Below are 19278 nucleotides of genomic sequence, written 5' to 3'. Positions count from 1 at the left end.
TATCTCCATTTGACTTTTTGTCGAACTCATTCGATTTACTGAGTGCGATGTAGTCCAAATGCTGGGAGATAAAAACTGTGTGTTCTTTTAAAAATTCTGCTCCAATAATTCCTGGAACACATAGGTCTTTTACCACATAAAACTTAATTTTATAATCGGAATTCCCAATTATGAAATTGGTCTCTACTGACCCAATGGTTTCTGTCTGTGTCAGATTAAAACCGGTAATATTTACTTTATCTCCATAATTGATGAGTCTGGCTCCAATTTTCGAGAGCGTGTCCCATCTTATTACATTAAGGAATGCTCCTGTATCAAGCATATACTTAACTTTAGTATCTGGCCTTGCAACTGAGGCGATATTTACTAGTAACTGATTGTTCCTAGTACATTCTATAGTCAATTTTTCATATTGAGAAGTGTCTCTTCCCAATTTATTATTGCCGTTATCTGGCCTTGTCTTGGGCATTTCGTGGCCATTGTATTCTTCGGCAGGCAACTGCCTGTTAGTATTTTCACCCTGTCTGGTTGCGTAATAATTCCGTAAATTTGTATTTATGCTTCTTTCATTCGTGAAGCAATTTACGCCCAATTGGCTATTTTGGTCTTGATAGTGACCTATGTTAGAAACATAATCTTGCCTTCGGGGCTTCTGATTCTGTTTAAAAATTTTAGTTTTTGTATTTTGATCAAAATCTGACCAGTAAGTTTCCGCATGATTCTGCGGTGAATATTTGAAATTACTTTCGCCTATTTCTGGCCGATAATTTCTTTCAGGTAGCTCATAATCTCTACCTTCATCTATATATTCAATTGGATTTCCGATATATCTTTTCGGTGTCCAACATTGTTGCGTAACAGTACGTGTACGCGATAATTCTAACAATTCCAGCCTGCTTTCTATCTCTTTCAGACACTGGTTTTCAATATTTACTTCTTCTAAGTAGTCCAGTAATTGCACTAGTGGCATCCCTCTGTGTCCACGCGCAAATAGTTTTAACTCTTCATTTCGCAGACCCGCGATAAAATGTAATCTAAGGCTAATAATCATTGGCATATCTTTGATGCCAGTCCCTTCATTATAAACATCAATTTGATCTTTTATTATTTCAGCCCGTATTTTATACTCTTTAAACGATTCGTTCGGACTTTGTCGAAGGGTCTCAATTTTTGAAATTACCTCTTCTATCCGTTCTCGTTTACTAAATTTCTTTATTAGATTTTGTTTTAATTCTGGCCAAGTATCGGCTTTAATTTTCAATATTTGGGCTGCTGCATTCTTTCTTAATTTTAAGAGTACCACGTAGATCAACTCATCTCGTGACACTCCCTGGGGTATTTGCTTTTCAAAGTGTTCTATATGATAGATGAATGCATCTAGCTCATCGGTAGATCCATCAAATTCTGGAATGCATTGAATTGCTTCCGTCTTCGGAAACTCGTAATCCATCTTTTCAAAATAGAATAAATATTTAATCTGGTTGCCAGCTATTAAGTATAATTGGAATATTAACTGGATTAAATCCTTTTATTATTATATTTTTATATTTATTGAAATATTTTCGTTCCACAGCACACTCTGCTGCCATGCGATTTTTAATAAATTTTTCAATATTATTAATTTATCCATTTTTCGATCAAAACCTTATAACAAATATTATGCTAATCATAATTATCCTGATGTTCTAAAGTAAGCTTGACTATGGTCAAGGCTGGCTAAATAAACTACATCATAACTGCACGTGATTCATAAAGTAATAAGTCACCTTGCGCAAAGCAACGGGTGACATAATATAGTCAGCATATAACAGTGTTTTTACCCACAGGTAAACACCGTATTCCAATGGCCTACATGGTTTTAAGTTATTATTTTCGCGGTCAAGTTATTGAAACCTGACCTTCAATTTTCGACGCTTGCATTTGCTCGAACCTGACATTTAATTCGTTCTTCCAACTGTTTTGCGCTATGTAGTTAGTTCTGCCGTTGTTTATTCAAACAGCTGTGCTGCATAGCGGAGCGAAGAATTTATGGGTTCATGGGTTTGTTTTTATTTTTTTTTTGTTTCTTTTTATGGCAACCTATAGCATGCCACCAATGGCTCTTCGCAGTCGTGCTTTTTATGAAGCTCCTGGTAGGAGATTGGTAAGAATCGCTCGAAAGTGTTAAAAAACCAGCTGCAATGCAACTTTGGAATGTGAACTGTACCTAGCAGTACCCAGATTGGGATCAAATCTATATTGATAATGTGAAACTCAGTCGAAGCTCGTACGCTTCTGTTTATTTATTAATTTGATAAAAGCAAACACAAACACATATCGTGCTGTGTGCTTTCCCATTTTTAAATTGATTCGTCAGAGGCTTGTTCTGAGCGATACTAACAATGTATGTTTCCCTGGTATTGGGTGATGATTAATTCTTATTAATTTTCGAACTTTCTGTATTTTCGAATGACCGACTTAGTACCCTCCGGCTTTATGCCAGGAGGTCGGGTTGCATTATATGTTTTTTGTGCGAGACGGTTTTCATATTGAATGAAACGTTGGACAGCTACTTTTGCGTGTCACTTACAAAGTCGGTTTCTCGTTAATTCTTTTGGTTTTTTGATTAAATGACTAGTAGTCTTGATTACTCTATCGCCTTTTTGGTTTGATAACGACGTAGACCTTATTTTTGCCTCGTCGATTGGTTTAATTTTCGTAGACTTTTCAGTTTTCTTCACCACGCGATTTCTTAATTGGATTACCCTATCTGTCATATCTACTTGATAGGTGTAGCATTTCTAAAATTCATTTTGCATGTATATCTCTTCTCTTGGATTTCTCAATTTCATATATAGTGGGTGGAAGAAATGTTTATTTTTGTTATTTCTTGATTGCTTGCTCTGTGACCCCCAATGTACGGGCATACGTAACAAAAACATTACTTTCGTGAAACAGAACGCTGCTGTTATAGCATGAACTTGACCTACTCCCAGGTCTCGATCAAAGACGTAGCTCGTACGTTTTTGTTTATTAATTAACTCGTTAAAGGAAAACACCAGTACTTATGGTGGTGTGTGCATCATATACGCGGCATCCAACGTCTGACCGTGGTTTCGTTTGTTTCGAAAACAACTGCATTGCTTGCGACGGTTTTCGTCGACGCAATGGATAAATTAAATTGGACAGCCACTTTCGCGTGTCACCTACAATATGCTGCTCCGGGTCATGATACCCTGGTAGCGCTTTCAGTGGATCTTTAATCAGTGATCCTTATATCCTTAAGGATGGTTGATATTAATAAAAAGATTGACCTGATAGCTTGGACTCGCCATTTCTATCGGTCTGTTAGTGTTAGTATAAAAAAAATTTGTCATCGATTTAGTGTTAATTTGTCATCAATTTAGTGTTAATTTGTCATCAATCTGAAAATTAATGATTATTTGCTTGAATAATTACTTTAAACCCCGTATATTATGGTTGCCAAATGGGCTGAAAGTGAAATATATTGCGAGAGATCCCATATTTTTCATCTCCATCTCCAAAAATCAAAATTTTTCCTTAAGAGAACTTATTGATTAAAGTCCATGAGGTTACTAACAAACTTGCCGGCTGTGCTAAAAAGTGATAGCTGTTTAAAATTCGATGGTTCGAATTAGAGGACAGATCTCAGCGCTCAACAAGATGAGAAACATCAAATGTCAGCGCTCAATCAAGATGAGAAATATGAAAAGTATTAGCTTGTAACTTTTCTTCAGGCAATAAAAAAATTTTTTTTTGGCTGAACTAAACTTTTTGAGTCATTAATATGAACATGACAGATCAAAGGACTCTAAGGGAGTGAATAACTAAAATGCCGAGTAAAATTTTGCTAATAAAGTGGAAACGGTTCACTTACCTGAACTGCATTGTTGCTCTGCCCGTTCTTGCCGAGATGATGTAGACCACTATTTCTACAGCACATGGAGCGCCGCTAGTTCCACAGCACAACTTCACGTGATGCCAAATCTGTTGGAAACTCTTTCCAAACTCTTATCAAGCGCAAAACGATGTATTTGTGCGGGACCGTTGACGCACTCTGTCAAAGTTTTGCGAACAAAGAAACTTGCACTGAATCGATTAGATCTGCTGAGTGTTTGCCTTTTTCCACATTTAAGCTATCGCATTTTTCGTGACTGGTTTGCGATTTTTCTTCAGTTTTCAACATCAATATTACGCAGACGATTTACGCATTTTTTTTTCATCACATTCAATATTAACACGATCAGAAATCGTCGAATTTCTGCTTTTCTCGGATCTACACTTATGGTTAAGGTTTCCTCGCGACGAGACTTATTTCAGGCATTAAAACTGGTTACCACCAACAAGCAAATTTTACGACGCACCCCGGTTTTCGCGTGCTAACTCTAACTTATATCGACTGACCGACACGCGCACGCCTTCTATCCGTGCGGTCACTAATTGCCTTAATACGACTGACTACAACGACTGAACTCTTCGACTTGCTTATCCGACTTACTTCTTCGCCAGCGCGCCTGTTGCGCGTGCGAACCCTAAGTAACTTTTCACGACTCCCCTAAACGACCTGACGCAAAAGACTTTTATCATTTCGTCTGTGTAGACTTCTCTCTGAGAGAGTCTCAGACCTAAACAAAACATTCTTTCCACGCTCGCGAGAGTAAAGACCCCGGTGGATGAATCAGTAGTTCACTATGACTCATACTCGGAAGCCTTTACTTTCTATAATAGCGTCACCGTCTGCTGCTGGCAGCAACAAACTGTGTTTAATTAAACAAAGTGTTTATTCTTTTCCGTAAGCATATGGCTTGGAAAGCGCGAGTGCATCAAAATATCAGCTTAGCTTAAGGCTGTAGCTGGTGATGTAACCCAGGAAATTAGCTTCCATGGTGCACCACTTGGAGAAATTTTCCAGGGTTGATGCTGGCCGAAAACTATGGGCGCTGCACTCTTTCGCGAAATTTTCATTTCTTAAGAGTGTGAATCTATGCTTAATTTCTTTTTGTAGATCCTGATAGATACATTTCATAGCAGGATCACGAGAACGTTGATATTGACGTCTTCGAACATTCTTCAAGCGAATCAGAAGTTGAAGATCGTCGTCAATAATAGGAGTATTAATTTTTTTCTGTGTTGTTGGCATTGATAAATATCTAGCATCAACTATAGAATTACTTAAATTTTGTAATGCCGTATCAATGTCAGCTTTATTTTGTAAATCAATTTATAAATATTTATAAAGCTAATGGGATTGGAAACAGCTTCTTGAGAAAGTGAAAAAGTTACTGGAAGATGATCAGAATCAAAGCCAGTATGTAAAATCAATTCGCTGCATATGATGATTTTCGACCGATTTCTTGTAAATTTTTGTAAGTCTCCTTTCAAGAAATTAATTTGCTCACCAGTGCACTGAAAAAGCAAATAGACTGCAGCAATACAAATGATACCAAGATCAGTTTCAACTTCGATACCCAAACTCTCGATCACCTTGCTGTCAAGAGACGGCGTAACGGAATGTTTGATTCTGCGATTAACCGCTATTGCGATTACTCCGCCGAATCCAACAATTCGATCAAATCGATGAATAACAAAATTAGAGTTACTTTTAAATTTATTATTTGGTTTCAAAAAAAATTCGGTCGCAACGGCTATATGCACATTCTGTATCCTCAAGAAATTGAAAAAATCGTCTTCGCACGTTTTTAATGAACGAGCATTCCAGTTTAATAAATTTAAACGATTATTTAAAGTCATTGCTAAACTTTAATTTCATTACAATTTTGTTAGCAAATTCCCACCCCGCTTGAAAAGTTTCAACATGGAAGTAGAATATAACATAACCATCATCATAGGTAACATAGAGTCTTGCAATTATTTTAATTTTTTTTTCCGTTACGCTACCTAGATCCATTGAACTAAAGGAAGCGTTGGGTGCAAACGAGTTTGTGGGCGTGGTAACGGCAGCCGTTATTTTGGCCTTGTTACCTGCCACTGAAGCATAACATTTCTACCTCCGTTACACCATTATAGGATTATAGAAGAAGTTGTTAATCCATTTTGAATCGGATTAACACGTTTGGACGTGTTTTCTTAAAGTGTACCTGAAGAAGTAGGTACATTTTTTATTTGTTGTTTTTGTTGTCTAGAATGAGAATTTATAATTTTTTCTCGAACAGGACAACCCCAGAAATTCGATTTTTGATTTTTGCTACAATTAGCGCTTTTGAAACTTTTTGTGGTTTTTTACCGAACAAGTATATTTCATGTGCGATTTATCCACACAGATCATACATTTGGAATCCAAGTGACAAATTTTTGTGCCGTGCTCAAAGTTTTGGCATTTACGACACTGGGTCAGATTTTAAACTCTGTCCCCATGTCGTCTATAATGCTCCCACTTTACTCGCACGTAGAACATAAAACGTGCTTTTTCAAATACTTTCAAATTATTAACCTCATTACGGTTACAATGAATTAAATAAAGCTCCTGAATAATTCCTGAGCGGACTGGCGTGTTATCGCCGCTAGCCTTTCTCTTCATAAGAATAACTTGTGAAGGAGAAAAGCCAAGTAAATTTTTCAATTCGTTGGATATTTCATCTAATTTTTGACCTTGTGCTAGCCCTTTCAAGACAGCCTTGAATGATTTATCTGCCAATCTGAAAAGAGACTTTCACGTCCGGAAGGAACGTCGAAAGCTCAGTTCGAAAGGCTTTGAAGTCGGAGATCATCACTGTTGTAGGCGGAGGTGATTGCGTTTTCTTCTCATTGGCATTATGCATAATTCGAGGAAATTTAGAAATTTCATCAGCTTCACATTCGGATAAAACATCGAATGAGTTGCTGCAGTCAATTGAATTTTCGTGTGGAGAAGATACCATTTTCCGTTTAGCTTTAATTTTTGGCACACGGCCTTCCTGGGAAGACCCAGGCATGTTGGAAGAATTAAATATTTCTTTAGGCTGAATTGTTCTTGAAAAATGTTTTAGTCTTGAAAAAGACTGATTGAGTAGAAAAAGTGTTGGTCTTGAGAAAGACTAATTGTCGAAAAAATATAGGTAGTCTTGAGAAAGACTGATCGAGCGAAAATATAGGTAGCCTTGAGCAAGACTGTTGCTGTTGAAAAACTTTAGGTAAACCAGGAGCTATCAAGATTTGTGACCGGTTCGAACGAAGGTTCAAGCCGGTATTACGTGCCGTCACTTTTTTTCTCACTCTCCTTCGTCACTGCTGTTGGCACTCACTATGCTCAGTTTTGGTTGCTCAAGTTCTCTCAACTGAAAAAGACGATCATTTTGATTTGTGACTGAAGTTTTACGTACATTTTGATAAAAAAGTGAAAGTCATGATTTCGTGCAACTCCGAGTTCTATTTCAACTTGAATTTGAAATATATTGCAAAATTGATTTATTTAGGAATCTAAATGCAAAGATGAAAGCGTAAATAATTGTTTCCTGCAAATATCTTTTCCTGGATCACTTACTATATGGGTAGTTTATTTCACATGATTTTAAATTTGGGTTGAAATTTTGGGGGATTTTTATTTTGCACTCGTCTTTAATTTTCAAATTTAAAACAACGTTCAATCACTCAATACTCTATTCCCTCCCCCTTCATCACTTATTCAGTACATAACCCTCCTCTTTGGCCGTAACCCTTGACTTCATTTACATTTCTAACTATATTCTTTTAATTTCTCCCCCAGGCAGTACATTGGCGAACATATCAGATGCATAACTGGTGGATCAATTCCAGAACATGTTATAAACACATTCTGTTTCTTTACGACTACTTTCACGGTAGTGAGACTATTCAATGAATCAATGCTGCAAGCTGGCTCCATTCCTCACCCCGGTGTTGGACACATGAGCACCGAAGAGCCCGTGAAGCACCATGCGTACTACCAGTGGGTTCCGTTTGTGCTGTTTCTGCAAGCTATTATGTTTTATGGACCGCATTATCTATGGCGAACTTTGGAAGGTACATTAGTTCAATTTGAGCCAAATATTTCGCTTGCCAGCATCAAATATTTATATTAAAAATTTCAATTGATACAAATTATTGAATCTTATTGGGGAGAGTAGCGTTCACATCTTTCATATCGAAGCAAAAAAGCCTATGTGCTAAATTGTTTGTCATATCAGTTTAATCATTTGTTTAAAGGAGGACACAAGCAATCCTGCTAACACAGAACTAACCCACTGGCTGCTCCTGAGGGGCACTTTCCCCCTTTTATGTCTGTTTGAGGCACAGTCAGTAATGACCATAAAGTAGATAAAACCGGGGAAGTTTGTTACATGACGAGAATTTGAGAGTTGGCTGCACCCTCTCAGATTTTAATTAAACTTTCTGTACATGAAGACATTGTCACAAAAAGCAACTTTTCACACCTTGTTTTTTCAAAAATGATCAAGACTTTCTTTTCAAAAGTGTCCCACTTTTTTTCAAATTTGTATAGACTAAAAATGATAAATCCTACAAAAAATGTTGTAGGAGTGATTTTCACAAAATTAGTCAAATTTTTGAATAAAAATATTGAAAAAATTCTTCATCGACTCATGCACTGAAAAAAATCGATTATAAAAATTTAAAGTCAACTTACGAAAATAAACCACATCGTTTATTTGGTGAAATTTTGTTCCAAGATTGGTAATTATGTTCCCTACCTACCGTCAAAAACTGAAGATGGGCACTTTCAAGGAAAAAAATGTTATTTGAAAAAAACTTTTCCTTCTCCAAACTGACTTTTTTCAGTGCATTTCTATCGAAAACTAAACCAATGAAAGTCACAATCATCTCAAATCCAATAAAACTTAGTTTGTGAGAAGATATTGTACAATTTAGCAACTAAGTATATTATTATCCCATTGAAAAGAGTTTGTCATTTAACAAATATAGGGTGATGAGCCTATTTTGGCACCATTAGGGAGAGGGTCGCACTATTTTTTGAACAACTTTAAAAGAAGCCATATTATCTCTAACCTTTCTCAGAATAAAGTATCAGTGTACTGTTTCTTAAACATCTATATAATGCTTATTTAGCAGAATTGCCTCAAATTTCAGCATAAATGAAAATAAATGTTCCATTCTGTGCATCTATTCCCACCTCAACGATCCAATTATCGCCTAATGGGTGTGCCAATTTCCACCTCATCGAAAAACAATCTAGTTGAAACGCAATGCCTCATATTCCATTTGCGTCGATTCTAACTAGGTATCCAGATCATGGACGCCAACGTGTGATTTGTAAAACGAATCATTCTGCTTTTTTCAGCCGATCAAAACAAACGTAAACATCACGCACATCAATGAAACTCATCAGCTGTTAGTAGAAGAGCGCCCAGAATTGCGCACGCAGAAAAAAACCATTCGAAGGTTAGCAACTGGAATGACAAGTTTCACATCACACATTGCTTTCTCCTGATCCGAATTGTATGTGCAGATGAAAATAAAATATCTGCAATCAACAATTAGTTGAATAACTTGAAGTAATTGATTACTCATACCTGAAATTGCATTACATTATATTTACAAGTTCATGTTTTGGTTTGGCCGCACTGGTGATTCTTTTCTGTATGATGGATACAAAAAGTTGGTTTTGATTGTGGTAGTGTATCAGCAAAACATGCCAATAATAGGAACCCCCGTATTTAGTTTTATCCTATTATAACACTAGGCATATTCTAGTGTTTGACGAGTGATTTAAAAGTGAAATTATCGTAAAAAGGTTCTCCAGCTAAAATAAAGGTATGTATCAGTGCAAACTTTAGTATATTTGTGCTGGAGCAACGAGATATGAGGCGGCAAATGCTGGCTCGTAAAAGTTTATTTTGCTAAGCGCCGTTGCATCCAGTTTCGGTTCACTACGTGAGTGAGGCGGATTAGTAGATATTTCAATAAGGTGATTTTGTTTTAATTAAAAGTTGGATTTAGAGGATAGTTCTAAATACATATGTGCACAACAAATAAAGAATAAAACTTGAGCTTATTTTTTCACACCTGTTTTAGCCAAATCGATAGTGTCATTATCTCATATGCTTGGTTCGAAACCAAGGGGTACGAAATAGGGTCACAATAGGCTCTACTGCCATAATAGGCACATCACCCTACCATTATTACTTCATTAATTTCTTGTTTAGTTTTGAAGAAGGATCAGGGAAAGAAATAACCACCGCTACATTATATATTGAATTTCACATAATCATTTTTTTTATTTTTTTATATAATATTTGTCTTAAAACTATCTTCATGCATACTTTCTTATATTATTTCTATGCAAAGAAACTTTTTCTGGTTCATCTTCTGAATTAGAATACCTTTTCGCCTCTACTTTGCCAGTAATATGCACAAAACTAAGGAATTTCTGAGTGCCAGATATTGTTTTAGCGTTTTTATACAGTTCTTCGAGTTATTCTGACATTTTGTTGTACTGTTCAGTGGATATGCAGTATACATTTAATTTTGTGATTTTTTTATCAGTTTATTCAACTGCCCAGTTATATAAATCTCGGGAAGTTGTTATGGTATTTTCATAGTCGCGAGCAAGACTGGGTCTTTTTGCCCTTCGCTTGGGAGTGCCACCAATGACATGACAGGGTCCTTTTCCATGGGATGTTGCAAACAATGCCATTCTGCGCTTAATTCATACTTTGACTGGAATCTTCCCGAATAGAAATGCACAACAGTATTCTGGAAAATTTACAACGGAAATATGGAGGCATGAAGGACTGCGTCATAAGTACATTGATGTAACAAGAAAAGTTGTTGTTAACAAATAAAACTGTTGTAAATTCAACGTTTCTACGATCAATTTCGATATTGCTTTCTGTTCGGGTACACAAGCTTGCGAAGTTCTTTTTTATTTTTGTATTGTGCTGCTGCTCCATCAGACATAAAATAAATTTTAGAAAATTGATTGATAAAATTGATCACTTTTGACATGAACAACTGAACTACGGTCAATCTTCCTTATCTTCCAGTTCTCCAGTTTTCCAATTCTCCAGTCTCCCAGTTCTCCAGTCTCTCAGTTCTCCAATCTTCCAGTTCTCCAGTCTTCCAGTTTTCCAGTATTCCAGTCTAACAGTCTTTCAGTCTTCCAGTTCTCCAGACTTCCAGTTCTCCAGACGTCTAGTTCTCCAGTCTTCCAGTTCTCCAGACTTCCAATTCTCCAGTCTATCAGTTCTCCAGTCTTCCAATTCTCCAGTCTTCCAATTCTCCAGTCTTCCAATTCTCCAGTCTTTCAGTTCTCTAGTCTTCCAGTTCTCCAGTCTTCCAGTTCTCCAGTCTTCCAGATCTCCAGTCTTCTATTCTCCAGTCGTCCAGAATTCCAGTCTTCCAGATCTCCAGTCTTCTAGTTCTCCAGTCTTCCAGTTCTGTAGTATTCCAGTTCTCCAGTCTTTTAGTTCTCCAGTCTTCAAGTTCTGTAGTATTCGAGTTCTCCAGTCTTCCAGTTCTTCAGTCTTCCAGTTCTGCAGTGTTCCCGTTCTCCAGTCTTCCAGTTCTCCAGTCTTCTAGTTCTTCAGTCTTCCAGTTCTGCAGTCTTCAAGTTGTCCAGTCTTCCAGTTGTCCAGTCTTCCAGTTCTCCAGTCTTCCGGTTCTCCTGTCTTCCAGTTCTCCAGTCTTCTAGTTTTCCAGTCTTTTAGTCTTCCAGTTCTCCACTCTTCCAGTCTTCAACCTGCTTATGACAGCTTTCACTCAACGCATCTAGCACTGGTGTTTTTTTTCGGGTCGCTATAAGACAGCAGTTTGATCGGATCGTCCTTTCCGATGGACACTCGTCTGTCATTCCCGACGAAGCTGATTATACTGCCGAGACCTTCATAGGCAAGCAGAAGACGCACAATCTGTTCCGTTTGTCACACCGAACGAACGTTTTAACCCCAAGCGTGATGAAAATTATATGCAAAGGTGTTAGTAGGTTGATTGGATTGAATTCTGCAATTAATTTCTTTACTGACACCGTTAACCTCACTTTTCTTGACAGTACGCTTGCACTGTTTACATAGTCTTAGAAAAATTTGGTGGACGACTAGATTCACTCGAAGCAAATCGGAAAGAATTTTTCTAAGTCCATGTAAATAGTACACTCGAACTGTCGAATGAATATCGAGTTTATTTGTGAGGTCAGCGTAAAGTATTCAATAAGAAAAGGATGACCATCTTTCGTCTTCTACTTGGTTGAAAAAAACATTCATCTTACCATCCGAAATCTGCAAAACTTGCTTTACCGACTCGTATATTTCCTCGGTTCTGTCGAAAAACGCGAATGGGTCCTACTTGAAGCAAAACAAAATAGAAATTGATATGTGGGATAATAGACTAATATTACAAAAAATACTATCGTCCTTTTGCTACGGCTATCCGCACGCACTGCATGAGAAACCGAGTGTTAACCGTCTCGATTCACATCTCTGCAGTTTGGGACCAATGCTTTGACAGTGTTGAATAAATTATTGTTGCATCGCGGTTGCCAGATCGATTTATCCAATAGCATGCAGCATAAATCTGCAAACTTCTGCAAGATACTTGAGGGAGGAAAGAAGTGCGATGATTTTTTAAATAATCCAAAATATTAAATACTTGTTGAAATTTAATGATAAAGGCTAGGCATTACGAAAAATCTGAAGTCTGCAACAAATCTGCAGTGTAATTTAAAAATCTGCAGATTTGCTGATCAATTTGGAGATCTGCCTTTTTTTCATTCCCCACATGAAATTTATCCAAATGGAGTAAAAATGTGGGGAAATGAGGCAAGATAGATCAGCATATAGGGAGAAGTGAGCAGTTCGCAGATTTTTCGATTTTCCATAGTTAGAGGCTATTAAAACTCGCGGCAGTATAAAATTTCGACAAAGGGATAAAAAAGGAAGCATTTTAGCATTTTTTTTTTGACAAGAAACGTCTATCGTGATAGAATTTGATATTCACACAAAACGAAATAAATTGAGCCCGTTTCTGACAGCCACGTCACCTAGTGATTAGAAGAAAATTCCCTTTTAGTCGCTTTCCTCCTTAGGGTGAAATATAGCATAGAACTTTATACATGTTTTTAAATTTCATACTAATTGGCATACACAACTGTAATTTTATTACAGAATATAATTCTAACTCTCATTTTAAATCAAAATGTGTTTAACAAAAATCTTCCAAAATGCGATAGTTTTCGAGATATTTGGAATTTTGTTCCAATAAAAACAGTTAATTCGTGTGATTATGCTCTTTTTAAAAGTTATTCGCGTTACCCAATTATAAAATGTCAAAAATCTCATGTCTATCGTTTTAAAGACGCAAAAGAAACTTTTTCAGTGTATTTGGGTTATGGAGAAGCTTTCAATAAAAAAAAAATTCTGGCAACAAATTTTGACATATTTTTATAATTCTTACTATTTGCAGTCAAATATACAATTTTCTTTTTGAATATGATTCTAAACGCTATTTTAAATAAAATTGCTCATAATAAAAAAATTCTGAAATGCAGTAGTTCTCGAGATATTTCAAATTTTGTTTTAACAACATAATTCTTTCGTTTTATTACGACCTTTTTAGAAGTTATTCGCGTTTCTCCATCAACAATAATAAGTTTTTCAAAACGCCCATAATATTTCCTGTAACTTTCTCTTTGACATCAAGGCTATCCATCCATAGCTGGAAATTGAAACTTTGTGACATTTTAGAACTTCACTAAGTCAAGCTTTTGGGTTAATAATATTGTTGATATAGTAAGGGGGAGTTAGGAGGGGCTCCTGAATTTTTTACTACGTAACAGGCCACAAAACTGAAATGCCAATAACTAAGGTAATTTCCAACCGATTTTGATGCTTTTGGGGGTTTTGGATTGAGGAACTCATCCACTTTTAGACTTGGTAAAAATGAATCGGGTTACTTCATTCGATTCTCGGGAATCCGGATTTCCGGAAGCAGGTTCCAGTACTGGGATACTATTTGTGAACTTCAATGGAATACTAGCAAGATGGGTTTCAAAATTCTTGGAATTGCATCAATAAGCTGTATCTCGTGGTTTTGGAACCATTCGGTGATTTGATCCCGGAACGGACATTCCGGAGCAGGTTCCTGTGGGGCCATGAGTGGCCATTCCATTCCAATTCCATTTTTTAAATTGCCATAGGGTCCCGTAACAATAAATAAAAAACTTCCGAGACAATTTGAAGAGTTTTGAAACTCATATTGTTAGGACATTATTAAAATTTACAAATCATACCCTCGTACTGGAACATTACCCCGGAAAATCCGGATTACCAAGCACCAGATCCATTCATCCGGTTCAATTTTATAAATCAAAAAGTGGACGAGTTTCTGTACCCAAAAAATGTAAAAGTGTCCAAATCGGATTAAGGAAGCCATAGTTATGAGCATTTCAAATTGTGGGTACCCGGGTACCCACGTTGGCCTGTTAAAGGTGTTTTTTTGTTGGACACATAACAGTTAAACTAAATAGTTCTATCATATTTTGGTTGCTTTCGTATAGCTTTCAAATGGTTTGCAATATCACCTTGATGTAAAAAAGAAAGTTACAGGAAATGTTATGGGCCTTTTGAAAAACTTATTATTGTTGATGGAGAAACGCGAATAATAAGGTAGTAAAAAACAAAAGAAATGTGCTGTTAAAAAGAAATTTGAAATATCTAGAGAACTACTACATTTCAGAAATTTTTTGTTATGAGCCTTTTGATTTAAAATAGCGTTTAAAATCATATTCAAAAAGAAAATCGTATTTTTTACTGCAAAAAGTATGAATTATAAAAATATGTCAAAAGTTGTTGTTAGGAAAACTTTTTTATTGAAAGCTTCTCCATTATCCAAATAGACTGAAAACGTTTCTTTTACGTCTTTCAAACAATAAACATTAGATTTTTGACATTTTATGATGGGGTAACGCGAATAACTTTTAAAAAGGACATAATTACACGAACTAACTGTTTTTTGTTGGAACAAAATTGCAAATATCTCGAAAACTATCACATTTTGGAAGATTTTTGTTAAATACATTTTGATTTAAAATAAGACTAAGAATTATATTTTGTAAAAAAATTATAGTTTTGTATGACAATTAGTATGAAATTTAAAAACATGTATTAAGTTATTGTTAGAAAAGCTTTTTTACCGATAAATTCTCCATCATACAATCCAATTCAAAATGTTTCTTTTCTTTTTAGGTTTTTGTTTCTAAAATATAAAAAAGTAGAAAAAATGTTTTTTTGCAATTTAAATTTTTCAGTGTATATTTTTTTCGCACATAAATATTCATTCCCTGAAACTCGTTCTCAGAAAGTTTTGCTGCATAAAATACAGTAATCGAACAAAAAATTTGAAGTTAAAACACGTACAAATGTTTACGCCCTTCTGAAAAGTTGCTCTTGTATCAAAATATTGCAATTATCAGAGAAAATAATGGATATTCATAAACCGAACACAACTTCAAAGTTTCGTTCGAATCGACGATGGTCATATTTTGTGGTCGGCCGGTTTGTCGTGGAATCCCTTAACCCCTCCCCCAACGAGTTTGTATGGGATGGGGAAACACTTGCAGTTCATAAAATCGCCGCTGGAGGTTGCTGTAAACATCCGAATACGGACCTAGGAAGGAGTTAAGCTTTTGAAGATATGCCGAACAAGTTTGTCGAAGACTGCAAGACGATCCAACCAACCGATACTGCAAAAGGCGTACTACGCTTATTTCATGTATGTGAACCTCGTGTAAAAGTGGAGTAAAATTAGAAAAAACTCATATAGGTATCTCTGAAACGATAGGAGATAGAAAGTTATGATGTTTCACAACGTTGTAGAGGATTAAAAGGACTTTTTGTTTTCACATGAAAGTTTCTAAATACTCGGTTAGAGATTAACAACGGTAAGAGATGCAGCAATATGATGTTCTACAAAGTTGTAGAGTAGCAAAAAATTCTTTATTTTTTAATCTGAAAAAGGCGTTTATTATATGTAGAGTTCGACTGTGACGGTTTACTGTGTTTTTTTTTATTTATTTTTGACGACTTAGTCAGTCTTTAAAGAACTAGTAGAACGTATTTTATTTTTTTGTCCGACGTTTAGCACCATCTTTAGGAAAAACTAGATATATTATGGTTATTAGTCTGATGTTCGTAATTTTACATTTTACATATTGTACTTACAAAATTGTTCGTTCTTTGTCTGTATACTTTTTTTAAGCTAACTGTCTGGTTTGTTGTTTGGTGATACATCTGTATAAATCTAATAAATTCTATGTTAATTACAGGTTGGTTTAAATTTTATAATGTTTCTTACATATTTTTCGAATTTGGCTCTACTTTTGAATCTATCTAATTTCGCTTGCTGATAGCGCCCTGTACTGTATGCAATGGCGGGATGATTTTAGGTATCGACGAGTATCGATCAGTTTGATGTTATGTTTTTGGCTGTATTGAGTGAGAGAGAGAAATGGATATACTACCCGAGGTAACGCTATTTTCTAGTGTGTGTTTTTAGCATATGTAGTATACCAGCGTATGCTGTATGGAGGCCATCTACATCTACTCGTTTGTTTACCGTATTGGGTGTGTTGTAAATGTGGCACATTTCCAAATAAGGAAGTGCAGCTGTGTGGAATGTGCGATCTATTATCGTTGTGTGATCAAAATCAAATCAAGCGTGTTCTGTGTCTATACAATGTTCGATCAGTGTAGTTTTACCTCTTAGCTTCCCAAAATGATGTATGTCTGCATTGGTTTGAATGAGTTGTTCCAGTTTGTTGACTTTTGTTCTGTGGCCTGCTAATCTAGTTTCAAGTTTATTTTTTGTCATCCCAATGTAGCAACATCTACAGGTGTTACATAGGATATTGTGCTGGTCTTAAATGTCAGTTTTGTCCTTAACATTGGTGTGGAATATGTTTACTGTTTGGTATTGTCTCCTGCTGATTTTAACATGTTGAAAATCCTGGACTAGTGCTTTAGTGATACGCTCTGTTAGTTTCGGAACGTATAGTATGGACCGGTATACCATTGTGTCAGTAGGAACGGGTGGTAGTCCTTCAGTGTTTGGAGAGGTCTGTTGGGGTGGAAATTTCGTGGTGTTCAGTGGTTGATTGATCGGCGGCTAGTGCGTGACAGTGTTTGGTGACTGGAGGCATGGCTGATCATATCTGTTGTGGTTGGTTTTGTGTTTGTAGTTGTTTAGTAGCCTGTTGATTAATGTTCTAGGGTAGTTGTTGATCTGCAGTTGCGTGTGAATGATTTTTGTGATATTCTGTTTGATTGTGATGTTACTCCATGAATGAGATTATTGGCAACGTTGATTTTATGTCTCATTTGGTAAAATGAGTTGTAGTTCAGCATTCTGCCTAACGCGATGGGTTTGGAATACCACTGAGATGTGATGGACTGGTCGGTGTTGCAGGTTTAAAGCATATCCAAGAATGGTAGTTTTCGTTCGTATTCGCATTCCATGGTGAACTGTAAGCGGCTTTCTTGTTGGTTGAAGGTTGATAGAACTGTATTCTCGGAATCTTTCGGTATTGCTAGGCACTGATCGTCGACGTATTTCCGAATGATAGGTATGTTGAAGGTAGTGATGTTATGGCATTTGATATGATCATTTCAAGCACCATGTCCGCTAATATGGGTGAAAGAGGACTCCCCATAGCTGTTCCTTAAGTTTGGTAATAAAATTTGTTGTTGTAGCGAAAATAGCTTGACTGCATACAGGATTCTATCACCTCTAGAAAGAGATCCAACTTAACTTCTCGCCACCGCTCTATAATGTTTCTGATAACTGGGATATTTGTAAACAATCATGTAACATCGAGAGATATCAATATGTAACCTTCCCGTAGAGTGGCTTGTTGAATTTCTTTGCAAAACTCGAAAAGGTTCTGTATATTGTATTTACTCTTTAATGAATTCTAAAGAATTTTCTCAATGTACTTGGGTAGATTGAATGTGGGCGATGAAGTGGTGGATATGACGGGCCGTAGAGGTAGGTTGCTTTTATGTGCCTTCGGTTGACCATATATCATCGGAGAAGAAGAGTTGTAAATTATAAGATCTCGTGCCGTTTTATAATCTATTAGTTTCATAGTTTATACAGCGCTCATATAAAAAAATATTTATTTTACGCAGATTCTGTAAATTTTTGCCAAAACTTTTCAAGGACCTTAATGTACATACATATATAGGATTAGTTGTATTCGCGCAATTCTCTGCTTTCATCTACGTCGATGAAGCTTTGATCATACCTATTAATTTTTGTGGTAGAGGGTGATGTTTGATGATTTAAAATCCACAATAAGCACGTATTTTAAAGATGCTAATAGCGGAAAACGTTACCAAATATCTTGGCTACTATGAGTCGAACTCTCATCAGTTCCCCATTTGATAATCAAAATCAAGCTTAGTTTTAGTATTGCACATGATGAATTCAAGCGCTTTGCAGAGTGGTTTACCTAATCTACGACAGTTTTTGAAAATTCGTGTGAGTTCAATTGCAACTTGTTTGAAGATATGAAGTTAATCAAAATAAACTTTAATGACAGCTTGTTGGTCCCATAGCTAAATAATCAATATATATATATATATATATATATATATATATATATATATATATATATATATATATATATATATATATATATATATATATATATATATATATATATATATATATATATATATATATATATATATATATATATATATATATATATATATATATATATATATATATATATATATATATATATATATATATATATATATATATATATATATATATATATATATATATATATATATATATATATATATATATATATATATATATATATATATATATATGCACCAAATCAAATTTTAGTGAATGATACAGACATACATCTGTACATCTTCGTCTTTATCTGTAATATAAATCTGTAGATCGAAACATATCTGTATTTCAAAAAGCTTATAAATGTGTGAAGATTTTAAGAAATCTTGGCGACGATTGGAAGCAAATTGTAGGTAGTCATTAGTGATGTAGAACGGCACCCTAACGAATAGGCCCAAAATAAGGTCACTACCCTACCTACAAGATGAAACAGTCTGCAAACTTGAAAAGTCTTGGCAAGAATTCACAGAGTCTGCGTAAAACAAATATGTTTTATATGAGCGCTGTAGGAATGTGCGCAAAAATATTTCTACGTAATTTTGGTTTATTTGAGAAAGACAAAAAAGCGTTCTGCAATTTTTTATATATTATAGACACAAGTACACCCTTTTCAATGCAATCAAAATTATCAATTATTGTTTGCCT

The 19278-nt window shown here is 35.6% G+C and overlaps 1 protein-coding gene across 5 annotated transcripts in view; it reads left to right on the top strand.

The window, feature by feature from the left end:
* LOC131683204 (innexin inx7) overlaps positions 1-19278 on the top strand; it is a 543289-nt gene that overhangs the window by 154965 nt on the left and 369046 nt on the right. For all 5 annotated transcript variants that reach the window (XM_058965040.1, XM_058965041.1, XM_058965044.1 and 2 more), the window contains exon 2: positions 7703-7977. In XM_058965040.1, coding sequence (XP_058821023.1) covers positions 7703-7977 — 275 coding nt within the window. The remainder of the gene's footprint in view (positions 1-7702; positions 7978-19278) is intronic.

This window comes from Topomyia yanbarensis, chromosome 2, assembly GCF_030247195.1.
Source record: "Topomyia yanbarensis strain Yona2022 chromosome 2, ASM3024719v1, whole genome shotgun sequence".
NCBI lineage: Eukaryota > Metazoa > Arthropoda > Insecta > Diptera > Culicidae > Topomyia > Topomyia yanbarensis.
This window is presented reverse-complemented; position numbering and strand designations above follow the sequence as displayed.